The 14974-nt window shown below is 36.3% G+C and overlaps 1 protein-coding gene across 19 annotated transcripts in view; it reads left to right on the top strand.

Moving 5' to 3' along the window:
- LOC135156740 (uncharacterized) overlaps positions 1–12651 on the top strand; it is a 31799-nt gene extending 19148 nt beyond the window's left edge. For 7 of the 19 annotated variants that reach the window (XR_010295760.1, XR_010295763.1, XR_010295764.1 and 4 more), the window contains 5 exons: positions 1629–1693; positions 9090–9400; positions 9718–10005; positions 10320–10608; positions 10926–12651. Coding sequence is in view for 14 of the 19 variants with exons in the window: in XM_064109873.1 (XP_063965943.1) it covers positions 1629–1693; positions 9090–9148 (124 nt within the window). In the remaining 5 variants the exon portion in view is untranslated. Of the gene's footprint in view, positions 1–765; positions 977–1628; positions 1790–9089; positions 9401–9717; positions 10006–10319; positions 10609–10925 lie in introns of all 19 variants that reach the window. The other 12 variants (XR_010295761.1, XM_064109876.1, XM_064109872.1 and 9 more) reach the window with 5 other exon arrangements.
- Positions 12652–14974: the final 2323 nt, after the last annotated feature.

Below are 14974 nucleotides of genomic sequence, written 5' to 3'. Positions count from 1 at the left end.
TTAAAACATGGTACAGACAATGATACTGATATGTCATTTATTGGTGATGCTCATTCAATAAATCCTTTAGAATCTTCTTCAGATACATATATCAAAGACGAAGACATTGAAAAGGCAATAGATGCTAAAATGTACACATGTACTGATGAAACAGAAACAGAAGTTGAATTTGTAGCAGATCTTGGATTACGTGATAGACCGGATAAAGATTTCAAATTTGTACCCCTCCAGAATAATGACAAACAGAACATTTGTTCAAAACTGAATATCAGATATATAGGCAAAAGCTGTGATTCAAGGCTAGATAAAAAAAGCTTTATTGGAGTTCCTTTACATAGTAAACAAATTACTGATGATGGCAATTGTTTCTTTCGCGCAATTTCCTATGTAATTTCTGGAACTGAGCGTAATTATCCAATTCTAAGAAATGCCACTGTGAAACATTTATTGCAAACCAAGGACATGTTTAGTAATACATTGAGGCAAGAGTATAGAACAGTCAGAGAATATGTTCTGAAACGTGGAATAATGGAAGACAGAACATGGGCTACAGATACTGAAATTAGTGCTTTAGCAAATTTAATCGATACTGATATTTATTCATACAATGACCAAGTACCATGTTGGCAATTGTACTCTGCAAAGAAACCTGGAAGAATAAATATTGTAACATCTGATAAGGGAATTTATATACTATACACAGGAAATGTTCACTTTAATGTTGTTGAATCTGTAGATTTTGTCAATTTCAATTCATTGGAACAGACAAGAACAACTAAAGAAGATAAAACGTCAAAGAGAACCTTGCCATGTCCATCAAATCAGGCTGATGTTAAAATGAAGCATGTGTTCAAGAAGTGTAGATCCAAATGGCAGTTAGAAGAAGAAATTTATGAAGTAGTGGATAAGTCTCCTGAAACATTTCAAGATCATGTTGACCCAAAGGGAAAAAAACGTAGGCTTACGCTGGAGACTGGTACGTTAAATCATGATAAGAAGAAAAGTACTGCAAATCTTTTTGACATGACATATGAACAGTGTGCAAGTAAATTTAGGAACGAACATCCGTCTGAATCAGTTGTTCACAACGAACGTAACACCAAGGATGAAACCCTTGAAAGTGATCACAAAGACAAATGCACGAGTGTCAATACACAAATAACACTTGTTGCCCAAGGGACATTCAATCAAGGTGATACAAGATTTGGTGACTTAAGTGGAAAGCAGTGTGTTACCAATTCACTATCTGCACTGTTGTATAGCAAGGTAAAAAATGCCAATGATTGGAAAAGTACAGATCTAGACAGGATTTTGAATAACGGTAATGAATTATACTGTTACATACGGCGATCCACTTCACTCGACAACCAATACTTATTGATATCTGATCTATACGAATATTTGGATGCGTACAATGAATTGTTTAACATAGTATGCCGTGAACCAGTCACTGGATTGTTAGATGGAGATGAATTGATATTGGCCCAGTCTCTTTCGATGACATTGAAGCAAGCACTTGAAAAAGAACTCTGTACTGATTCTGATGCATGTTTTGTGACATTTGCTAGAAGTACTTTCATTGTATTATCTGGTCAAGATGTTTTCTTTATATTTGATTCACATTCCAGAAGCAGTCGAGGTTTCCTGATTTGTAATGGACACAGTGTTGTACTTCGTACTCAAAGCTGGCAAGGTGTGTACAAGCATTGCATGAGGTTAGCAAAATCAATGGGATGCCCCCTTCACACCGAATATGAAGTAACTAGTGTATGTGCTAAAGCAACTTCCGGTAAGAATGAAACCTTGAAAGGCTATCCACAGTTACAGGATTTTGTTTGTAATCCAATTCCTTCGTCAAATACGCACAGTGAAAGTCAGTCTGGAAGCTCTGGATGTTCCATACATTGTGAAAGCTTTGATGAAGTTCAAAGATCGGATGAGAGTGTTTCCCCACAAACCATGATTGATAGCCCAAATTTATTTCACTACTCTGAAAAAGCAAACGAAGCAATCATTCATGATGTACATTATAACGGTCAGGAATTGAAACTGAAGAGTGTGACAATTACCTTAACGAAACTAAAAGAACCACAGCTGAATAATAGTTGTCTTTTGAAAAGAAATGACTCTATCAAGACAGAATATGTGAACGAACAAAATGGAGACTCAAAAAATTGTACCAAGTGTGAAAATGACTCGAATAAATTGAATCTAGCAGACAAAGTTCAGAAGTCCAACTCAACTTTAAGTAAAAAACGAAAATTGAGTAACATTGAAAATGATGCAAAAGTTGATGTTCACCTTGGTAATGAAGTTCGAAAAACTAAATTGGGGAAAAGAAAAGAGGATGATGTGAAAAAAACAAGTAGAAATTTATGTGCAAATAGTATCAAGCAAGGAAAGACTACTGAAACAAAAAAAATTGCAAATGCTGACAATTCCGGGAAGAAACGTAAAAGAAAAACTTATAATCAAAAAAGGAATGACAATAAAGAGCGACAGAGAGAAAGACGAGCTGTGACAAAGGCAATAGACAGAAATAGTAAGAAAAAAAAGCAAGTTCTCAATGCAAACATACGTAAAATGAAGAGATCAATTATGGAGAGGGATAAATATGATCATGATGTAATCTGGAAAATGACAAAAAAAAATCAAGTAAAACAAAAATACTGGGAAGAGAAAGACAATGATTCATCATGCAATTCAAAGAAGGCAAGTTATAACAAACAAAGACAGAACAGAAAGTACAAACAAGATCCAAGTTTTAGGAAAAAACAGGTCACTTCTATGAAAGACAAATATCACTCTGATAAACAGTATAAACAAAAAACTCTTAATTTGAATAAACAGAAATATAGGACAAATGAACAGTTCAAAGAAAATTTAAAAACCACCATGCGAAATAAAATAAAGCATATGTACCATAACAACAAGAATTTTAAACAAAAGCAAAAATCTACAATGAAAATAAGCATGAGAAAGAGATACTTGAAGGATATGCATTTTAAACAAAAGCAAAAGGCTTCTATGAAAATGAGCATGATAAAGAGATACCAGAAGGATATGCATTTTAAACAAAAGCAAAAGGCTGCTATGAAAATAAGCATGAGAAAGAGATACTTGAAGGATATGCATTTTAAACAACAAAAAAAGGCTGCTATGAGAAAGAGATACCAGAAGGATATGCATTTTAAACAAAAGCAAAAGGCTGCTATGAAAATAAGCATGAAAAAGAGATACTTGAAGGATATGCATTTTAAACAACAAAAAAAGGCTGCTATGAGAAAGAGATACCAGAAGGATATGCATTTTAAACAAAAGCAAAAGGCTGCTATGAAAATAAGCATGAGAAAGAGATACCAGAAGGATATGCATTTTAAACAAAAACACAAGACAGCTATGAAATCCCTGTCCCAAACTAGATACACAAATAAGAAACTAAGGGAAAAGATACTGATGAGGTTAAATATTAAATATAAAAAAATAGAAAAATATAGACAAAAAGTAATGAAACAGAATCTTAAAAGAGCTCTAGTTAATAAATTCAAAATGTCCGAGTATGATAATGTACTACAGGAGTTTAGGAAGATTATTTCTCATGGTCCAGAATTTGTTTGCTGTGTTTGCTTTAAACTTCTCTTTGAGAACCAAGTAATAAAATGTATGAAGACCAATTATAAACTTCAGACATGTATAAGTGAAAAATATTTGCATGTTTGCAATTCAGAATGCAGATCAGAATGTCAAATACGCCAGTCAGCCAGATCATCACTGTGGATATGCTACACTTGTCACAGAAAGTTGCGGTCTGGAAAAGTACCTGGAGAAGCAAACATAAATAATTTACAATTACATCAAGTCCCAGAAGAACTTGCCAACTTAAACACTCTAGAACAGCATTTGATTGCACTACATATCCCTTTTATGAAGTTAATGGCTTTGCCCAAAGGTGGTCAAAATGGTGTTCATGGCCCAGTTGTTTGTGTCCCTTCAAACACTTTTGAAACAGTAGATATGTTGCCAAGACCACAGACTGAAGATCAATTGATCCGTGTTAAGCTGAAAAGAAAATTGTCTTACAAAGGTTGTTATGAGTACAGATTTGTAGATAAATCTAACTTGCTTAATGCTGTGCAGTATTTAAAAGCAAATAATAAGTGGTATTTTGATGTTACAGTAAATGATAAATGGGAAAACTCACTTGAACGAAATGAAAAAGATAATGAAAAGGAAGAAGCAGTGGATATCGATGGTAAAGCTCGTTTAGCCAAATATTGGAAGGAAATGGAAGAACAAATTGATTACATTTTGTCCAAAGACAAAAATGCTAATGAAAACATGCAAGACAACAGTAAAGTACAAAAAAAAATAGATGACAATGACACTGAAGACGATATGGAAGAACGATTATGCGGTATTCAGTTAGACTCGTGTCTCCAGCCAGTAGATATTGGACAGGAAATATTAGATCAGTATTTTGAAGACATAATATGTTGTGCTCCTTGTGAAGGAAGAAGCCCTGTATCAATTCTACAAGATGAAAGCAATGAGGCCAAATGTTTCCCAGTATTATTTCCTAAAGGTCAACCAACATTCCATGATAGAAGAGATGAAAAAATTACATTGGGACGTTATCTGCACAACCGATTGATGCACGTGGACAACAGATTTGCTCAGAATACAGATTACATCTTTTATGCACAATATATTTATGAAATTCAACAGGTTATATCACAAGTTTCTATCGCATTAAGGCAAAGTCAAAACAAAAAAGATGATTCGTCTTCAATAACTGCCTCAGATTTGAAAGATGCAGAGAAAGTTAAAAAAATACTAAAATCAGACAAGGGCTATAAATTTTTAAAGCAAATTCGTGGGACACCTCCATTCTGGCAAAAGACACAAAAAGATGTTCTCGCAATGGTAAGACAGCTTGGAAAGCCCACATGGTTTGCTTCTTTCTCATCTGCCGATATGAGATGGCCAGAATTAATGAATACATTGCTTAGACAAAAAGGAGACACCAGGGAATCGAGTGAATTAGATTATACAGAAAAATGTAATCTTTTAAGATCAAATCCAGTAACAGTTGCCAGAATGTTTGATAAAAGATTTCACACTTTTATGAAGAAAGTTATTTTATCTCCCGCTGCACCGATTGGTAAAGTAGTTGATTCATTTTGGAGAGTAGAGTATCAAGCTCGTGGTTCCCCTCATATTCATGCCTTGTTCTGGGTTCAAAATGCTCCACAGTTGGGTATCGATAATGATGATGATGTCGTACAATTCGTAGATAAATACATTTGTTGCCAGAAACCAGATGAAAAGGAAGATCAAGAACTACATGAAATAGTAAGCAAGGTCCAACAACACAGTAAGAAACATTCTAAATCTTGCACAAAAACAGGGAAGGCGTGTAGATTTAATTTCCCGAGACCACCATCTGGAAAAACATTCATTGTAACACCCGTTGAAGAGATTCCAGCTAAAGATTGTGGGAAAGTGCAAAATAAGGAAAATGACAATGATCAAGTTAAAGCTTCTGAAAAGACTAAAGATGATGCAGAGAAATTGTTGAATTCAGTTAAAGATGCATTATCCAATGGAATCGAGTACAACAGTGTAAACCATCTCTTTGAAAAGCTTGGCATTACACAAAATCAATTTGAGAATGCACATAATGAATTAGCATCACAACAAAGTATAATCATCAAAAGAGAAATACAAGATGTATGGGTAAATCAGTTTAATCCAAGTCTACTAAGAAGTTGGAATGCCAACATGGATTTGCAGTTCGTAACAAATGTATTTGCATGCGTGGCTTATATTGTATCCTACATGTCAAAAGCTGAACGAGAAATCGGATTGCTATTGAGTCATACACTATCAGAAATGAAAGAGGGAAATGATAACGCAAAGGAAAGCATGAAAAAACTTGGCCAGGTGTACATGCAAAATCGTGAAGTGTCTGCTCAAGAAAGCGTCTATCGTGTTTGCAGTCTCAGATTGAAAGAATGTTCTAGGAAAGTGGAATTTATTCCTGTTGGACCCAACCCTGTCAGAATGAGTTTACCATTAAGCGTTATAAAAAGCAGACCAGATAACGATAATGATGATGATGAGAATGTTTGGATGCCTAGCAAGCTTGACAGATACAAAGCTCGACCTAGAAACACAGAATTCAGTGATATGTGTCTTGCAAAGTTTTGTTCTCAGTACAGAATCTTAACTGCATCCCAAACGCCAAGTACAAGAAGTAAAAATGTCTTTAAATTAGATAACGATCTGGGGTATATTCAGAAGCGTACTCGTACGGAAGATGCAGTTGTAAGGTATCCCCGATTTTCACCCATCATCTCACCAGAAAAATATTATTTGAGCATTTTGCAACTCTTTCTGCCATATTTTGAAGATGGACAATTAAAGCCCCCAACATTTGAAACACATCAAGAGTTCTACGAGACAGGTTCTGTGAAAATATGTGGACGTGAATTGGTGAAAGTCTCGTCAATTGTCTGTACTAACCGAAAGAAGTTTGAAATGAATGCCGATGCAATTGATCATGCACAGGAGCATCTTGACAAATTTGGTCCATACGAAGATGCATGGGGTCTTTTATGTCCGGAAAAGGAAGTAGAGCGACTTGAACATCCCAAAGAAAATGTAGATGTCGAAGATTGTGATGGAGATCTTGATATCCCTGATTTAAAGAATGAAGCGAAAAAAGATGACTATAGCATCGAACTACGTTCTGTAAAAATTTCCAAACAAGATGGACATTTTTTGATGAGGTCTTTGAATGAGAAGCAACAGAGTGTTTTTTACAAAATACGACAGTGGTGTTTAGATAGAGTAAATGGAAAATCGGTCGAACCGTTTCATATGTTTCTAACTGGAGGTGCTGGCACTGGAAAGAGTCATTTGATCAAATGTCTTTACTATGAAGCAACACGTATACTAGCCCGAATGTTGCCACATCCTGATGATGTCTCAGTATTGAAAATGGCTCCAACCGGAGTAGCTGCATACAATATCAATGGCCATACTATACATAGTATTCTTTCTATTCCAATCAATGCACAAGTACTGTATCAACCGCTGAGTGATGAGAAAATAAGTGTCCTTCGAAATAAGCTGGCTGAATTGCAAATTTTAATCATAGATGAAGTATCAATGGTAAATCAAAAGTTAATGTCTTACATTCACGGCCGCCTACGACAAATAAAACAATCACGCGATCAAACTGCTTTTGCTGGTGTTTCAGTTATTGCTGTGGGAGACATGTATCAGTTACCTCCAGTCTTAGGAACTCCTTTATATAAAGACACACTCAGTGGTGCATTGTGGAATGCTAATTTCAAGAAAGTAGAACTTGAAGACATTATGAGACAAAAAGACGATACCCAATTCGCTCTTCTCTTAAATAGATTACGTGTAAAACGAGGGGAAGAGATTCTCTGTGATGAAGACCTAGCAATGCTCAAGTCCTGTGAGACTGGTGAAGAATGTGAAAATGCTCTGCATATCTATGCATGTAACAAGGAAGTAGATGCTTGGAACAAGAAATTATTGCATACAAAATGTGGAGATGTGATATGCGTAAAAGCACAAGACATTGACAAAGATGTTAAAAAGGGAAATCAAATACGGGAAAAACCTTATACAAAGATGAAAACCCAGTTGCCTTCTTATCTGTGGATTGCAGTTAATGCTAGAGTGATGTTGCTCAAGAACATTGATGTTAGTAAAGGCCTGACAAATGGATGTTTTGGAAATGTAACAGAAATAATAATGGATCATACAAATTTGAATCCAGTTTGCATCAAAGTTAATTTTGAGAAGGCCGATGTGGGTATTCATTCAATCGAAATGTCTCAAGAATCCATTGGTAAGAAATATGTGAGAAAACAATTTCCACTTAAGCTTGCTTATGCTTGCACAATTCATAAAGTACAAGGTTCAACATTAGACAAAGCTGTTGTATCATTAAAAAGTGTATTTCAATCTGGACAGGCATATGTTGGGCTTAGTCGCGTTACTTCGTTATCTGGACTTGTGATAGAACATTTCGATCCTAAACGTATATATTGTAATCCAGAAATTAAAGAACGCATTGAGATTATGAAGCCGTTTATCAAGAATGAAACTTCGGAAGATATTCACGATTATAACTTTTCTTTGGTAATGCAAAATGTACAAGGATTAAAACAGCATTTTATCGATTTCAAATCCCAGTGCCAATTTGTGAATGTAGATTTTATTTGCTTGACCGAAACATGGATTAATGATAATGATCTCTGTGACGTTGTTTTAGATAACTTTCGATTTTATCATCAGCCACGACATCTTTCATACTGTAATTCTGGAGTTGGAAATGTACTCAAAGAACAATCGCATGGAGGTGTTGGAATGTATGTTAAGAATACATATTCAAGTAGATTAGACATATCTGTCGACAACTTAGAGTTTATCGCAATTCTTGTCACCAAACCAGTTTCTGTTGTGATTTCAGTTGTTTATCGACCTCCATCATATAGTATCAAATCATTCTGTGAATCATTAGACAATTTGCTAAATGCATTACACAAAAGAAGCATTAGGTGTATTGTGATGGGAGATTTTAATGAGGATTTGTTTAAAGGTTCTTCACAGGTAAACAAGCTGATGTGTAATAAAGGTTACAAACAGCATGTTGTAAATGCTACTACTGAGAAGGGAACAATGATAGATCATGTGTACAGCAAAGGACTAGATTTATTGGAAACAGAGGTCATCCCTACATATTATAGTTACCACGAAGCTGTTAAGATTGCTTTTTGATATTTATTGTAAAGGCCAAATAAAAAAATAAAACATGTTTAGCGTCCTGTTTTTTCGAAAAAAAGGAAGGAGGCCCTTTACACCTGGAGTAATTTGGCAATTCTATGACATATCTTTTTGCTTTGAAAATGTTACATTGGGGTTGCATAGACAGAATACTTTTTATGTCAAATGCGTTCATTAATAATGTTAACACTTTTAAAAAAGAAACATTTAGTACTGTTTATATTCCTAATCTTCAAATGATTTTTTTTATTTCACTTCTTCAGTTAACTTCTTCAATAGACTGCAAAGCACAACGTTGCAAAGCTCACTTCTAGAACCCTAGTCACCAATGACAGTGCACCACCATATTCCTTTGCTCACCAGTTGAAACAAACTACCGCCCTCGAGTCAGAAGGCTGTCCTCATCGTCCAACACACAGCGGTAACATCACCCCAGGACTTCAGCCCTCCGGTGATACCTGGTTCAGCGAAGACTAGGCCTTGGGGAGTGTTTACGGCTCTGTCACCAAAACAGCATTGTGGCAGAAGTATGGAACACCAGCATATACATGTAATGTATCGGGACCTTTACAGGGTAAGGAAAGATTGCCAAACTAAAATGTTTGAAAAAGCCTAACCCTACTGTACTGAGTTATTTCAAGCTCCTCCTGATAGATGGCTGACCTCGGCCACTACACTGTTGATTCCCACAAAATTGGCACAGCTGGAGTAAATTGGCAATTCTATGACATATCTTTTTGCTTTGAAAATGTTACATTGGGGTTGCATAGACAGAATACTTTTTAGGTCAAATGCTTTCATTAATAATGTTAACACTTTTAAAAAAGAAACATTTAGTACTGTTTATATTCCTAATCTTCAAATGATTTTTTTTTTATTTCACTTCTTCAGATAACTTCTTCAATAGACTGCAAAGCGCAACGTTGCAAAGCTCACTTCTAGAACCCTAGTCACCAATGACAGTGCACCACCATATCCCTTTGCTCACCAGTTCAAACAAACTACCACCCTCGAGTCAGAAGGCTGTCCTCATCGTCCAACACACAGCGGTAACATCACCCCAGGACTTCAGCCCTCCGGTGATACCTGGTTCAGCAAAGACTAGGCCTTGGGGAGTGTTTACGGCTCTGTCATCATAACAGCATTGTGGCAGAAGTATGGAACACCAGCGTATACATGGTAAGGAAAGATTGCCAAACTAAAATGTTTGAAAAAGCCTAACCCTACTGTACTGAGTTATTTCAAGCTCCTCCGGATAGATGGTTGACCTCGGCCACTACACTGTTGATTCCCACAAAATTGGCACACCTGGAGTAAATTGGCAATTCTATGACACATCTTTTTGCTTTGAAAATGTTACATTGGGGTTGCATAGACAGAACACTTTTTATGTCAAATGCGTTCATTAATAAGGTAAACACTTTTAAGAAAGAAATTCAGTACTGTTCATATTCCTAATTTTCAAATGATTTTTTTTAATTTCACTTCTTCAGTTAACTTCTTCAGATGACTGCAAAGCGCAACGTTACAAAGCTCACTTCTACAACCCTAGTCACCACTGACAGTGCACCACCATATCCCTTTGCTCACCAGTTGAAACAAACTACCGCCCTCGAGTCAGAAGGCTGTCCTCATCATCCAACACACAGCGGTAACATCACCCAAGGACTTCAGCCCTCCGGTGATACCTGGTTCAGCAAAGACTAGGCCTTTGGGGGGTTTTTACGGCTCTGTCATCATAACAGCATTGTGGCAGAAGAATGGAACACCACCATATACAGGGTAAGGAAAGATTGCCAAACTAAAATGTTTGTAAAAGCCTAACCCTACTGTACTGAGTTATTTCAGGCTCCTCCGGATAGATGGTTGACCTCGGCCACTACACTGTTAGATTCCCACAAAATTGGCACACCTGGAGTAAATTGGCAATTCTATGACATATCTTTTTGCTTTGAAAATGTTACATTGGGGTTGCATAGACAGAACACTTTTTATGTCAAATGCGTTCATTAATAAGTTTAACACTTTTAAGAAAGAAAAATTCAGTAGTGTTCATATTCCTAATCTTCAAATGATTTTTTAAAATTTCACTTCTTCAGATAACTTCTTCAGATGACTGCAAAGCGCAACGTTGCAAAGCTCACTTCTACAACCCTAGTCACCAATGACAGTGCACCACCATATCCCTATGCTCACCAGTTCAAACAAACTACCGCCCTCGAGTCAGAAGGCTGTCCTCATCGTCCAACACACAACGGTAACATCACCCCAGGACTTCAGCCCTCCGGTGATACCTCGTTCAGCGAAGACTAGGCCTTGGGGAGTGTTTACAGCTCTGTCATAACAGCATTGTGGCAGAAGTAGCCTCGATCTCGACCAAGACATTTTGAATGCCACTCTGTATGGCTCGGCATACTTTTTTTTTTTATTCATACTAACGTGTGTTCATGTCCATTTTTCCACCTCTGACTTACATTTATTTTCTGATACCATGTTTCTGTGTGATTTTAGTCTTATTTTTACTGGTATGACAATGTAAACATATACTTTTGTTCCACACAAGATATTTTGGGATTTTGTGTGCACTTCCATGTAACTACATGTATTTTTATACCATAGTTTTTGTTTCTGATTATTCAATTCCTTTTACGCTCTCATTCCTTTATAGTTGTATCTTATTTGAGACAGAGGAAGAGATAGGGTGAATAGTAGAGAGAGAGAGAGAGGGGGGGGGGGATGCAGAAACAAAGCGCCATTCATGATGAATTTTATTACATTTGTGTTTTAACTTTGCACATACATTGCAAGATTTTGGGAATTTAACACGTTTATTTTCTGTAAGTTTGTAAATCCTTGTATTCACACAGTGTTTTGAGTGATATATTGTAAAGATAGATCTTATGCATGCTCCTTGGGGAAAAGAAGTTATACATGCATGTCACTTATCTTATCTTGGCATTACCATAATTCTTATATTGGTTGATGTTGCTGATATATGAAACAGAATCTGATGGATATCATTGATAACAGTTACTGTTTGTCTTCTTTTTTACATCAGGATAACAGATCTTAGTAGTACAGCGAAAGACAATTCACTGTAATTTGTTATATTGTCATATATTACACGATTATGATTTTCAATGGCACATGTTTGTACACTACAATTTTATGTCTTTAGAGGTCACATATCCAGTATGTTTCGTGAATAGTCAATATTGGATTATGATTATAATGTCAGTTTGTTTGCAACATTTACCCCATATATAGTGTTACCTTACGATCAACTGTCAATATCTACTGCATTCACTATACATAGCAGTGTCTTGCTTTCTGTAACAAAGAGGTATATAGGGCTGTTAGGGATTATCCATAATGTACATTGTTTTTTAGTTTTATTGTTATTGTGTTTACCTGAACTTATATCTCAATTGCTATGTAGGGGGCCTTTCATATAATCAGTAGGTATCTTGTTTATGTACCTGTTTTATATATGTATTCCATTTCTGTTAAATATATATACATGTTAAAATGCCCTTTTCAGAGATTTCTACAATGCTGCTCTTTTCAGTATGTGCTTTTATTTTAGTATATCAAATTTAATTGGATATGCTGTTTTTAAAATCTATTTCTTTTAAAATGTGTTTGAAGATGATAGGTGATTACCATATTGCATTGCGGTTCTTTTTTAGATCGCCAAGGAAATAGCATGATGTTAAGTTTGTGCAGAATGTCATTTACATGCATGTAGATAGGTCAATGCAATTTAGCTTTGACTTTGGTTTGATAAGCTTTGTTTAGTGCTTTGAACATGATTTTAACAATGAATAGACCTGTTTACTAATGTACTTCATTTCATGTTTCTCTCTATAGTACATGGTAGGGGTGAAATAAGAATACAAAGGTTAGAAGGAAAAAATAAAGAAGATTGGGGAACACTGGAAGACATAATAGAGGGAGAACGAGAGTCACAGGCGGAAAAGGGAGAGGGTGAGAGAGTTTAACAAAAGAGAAGGGCAGAGATAGATCGAGACATCGCAAGAGAGAAAGAGGGAGGCAAGGAAGGAGTGAAGGGAGAGGGTGAAGAGTAGAGAGAGAGAGAGAGGGATGCAGAAACAAAGCAAGAGAGAGGGGCAGAACAAGAGAGGAGAAGGGGAACATAGCAAGAGAGAGGAGAAAGAGATGCAATCGAGGCACTCTACTAGCATAAATAGATTTGAATATTTACTATATAGAGAAAGGGAAAAGTTATATAGACATAGACGATGATGATCATGATGACGATGAACATGAAGGTGATGGTAATGATAATGTTAGATGATGATAATAATGATAATGTTAATGATAATGATGATGTTGATGATCATCAGACCATCACGATGATGATGATCATGATGATCATGAGCGTGATCCTGACATCTTAATGAAAAAATGAGGGGTGGTTTAGATAGCATATAGTCTCAGCTACAACATACTCGAAAATCAACAAAATCCAAGCATAAATAACGGCGAAATTGCTCGCAAAAGACAGAAATGTAGAATCCAGATTTGGGAAAAAGTCATCTCGCATAGGGATTACTAGTCCAGAATCTGCACGGTCCTTATTTTCCCTACACACTTGATTCAAGCCGTCGAAGATGGCGTTATCAACAAACTCATAATAATGCTACGCAGCCCGCCCAGCCTTTTTCGCCGGGCGTCCTAATTTAATGATCACGCCATCATCGGCTGGTAGCAAGTAAGTAGGGAGAGGTAGCGTCAGTGTGGTGGAGATCAAAATTAAATAGGCCAGATTCTGGACTAAGGGATTACACGCCAAAAGTAATGGATCAAGTGATAATAGGGTAATAATAAATTAAATAGGGTTGTTTATTACATTATTTGCGATTGTACGTGATTCAATATTCAAAGGAGACGGTACTGTACAGTGAAAGGTCGAATAGACAAAAAAAGTGAAGAAGAAAATTGTTGGAGACGCCCGGACTCGAACCAGGGGTCTCGAGGTCCGAAGTCAAGTGCGTTACCGATATACCAAAACATTTCCCATAGCGATTAAATGTAAACGAGAAATGAAATTCTCAAATCCCACGTTGCAAGTGAAATATGAGCATGATCTCGGCATCTGATCGAAAAATAAAGGGCACACCTATGATAGCTTATTGTCTCAGCTACAACATACTCAAAGCTCAGCGTAAACAAAGATAAAACGACGGAGATATTGCTCGCGAAAGACGAAAATGTAGAATCCAGTTTTGAGAAAAAGTCATGTCCCATAGAGAATACACGCAAAATGTGAAAAATTGACATGCCTCCTTTAATCGCAAAAATACGCCATGATGCCTTTGTCAAAATGAAATATCGTGGTGACGACATTTGTAGAGAATATTCTAAGGTAGAACATATCAAATTTTGAAAGAAAATTGATCAACATTTGCAGAGATACAATCAATTTTCAAAAAATCTGCTGACGTCATAATATGAAAATTTAAATTTTGAGTTCGGAGGCCATTATGATGACGTCATGAGCTAATTGAGGGTCAAATGAAACATGAAATCATATCTCCGATTCATACTCTATCAAAATATGAAAAAAAAAATTGGGGTCACCTTGCATCCTAAAGCGCTACAATGGATTTTGTACAGGCATGTTTTTGCCCGTGTATGCTATGTATTACAAAAGCTCGCGCGCACGGTAATTATCTTAAACGGACGCTCATTCCGTTATTAATGGGCAGAAAAAGTTGAACAAGGTATCAAAATGCTTGAAAAAATGTGCCAAATATGATGACAGAAAAAATTTGGCGATTCTATGTTGGAAGATGCAATTACGCGCGAAAACGCACGCGCATGTGCGTGCGCGCGTTTTTTTGCAAAATGCTTAAAATGGCCTTAAACGTATGGAAAATTAATTTGGAACGAATTTGAGCATTTTAAAATTTTAATGCACGCGTACGTGCGCGTCGAGGTGCGCGCGCGGAATTTGATGAAATTTTTAGTTGACCGTTGACCTGAAGTTGATGTATACCAAATATAGTTGATTTTTGATGACTCGTTATCGAGATATGATAATGACCTGATTTTTACAAAATGGCGCCTGGATGACGTCACGATGACCTAATGACCTTGAAAAAGTTGATTTAACTTGAAATCA

This window comes from Lytechinus pictus, chromosome 14, assembly GCF_037042905.1.
Source record: "Lytechinus pictus isolate F3 Inbred chromosome 14, Lp3.0, whole genome shotgun sequence".
NCBI classification, from domain to species: domain Eukaryota; kingdom Metazoa; phylum Echinodermata; class Echinoidea; order Temnopleuroida; family Toxopneustidae; genus Lytechinus; species Lytechinus pictus.
Note: the sequence above shows the minus strand (reverse complement) of the source record. Positions and strands in the feature narration are given on the sequence as shown.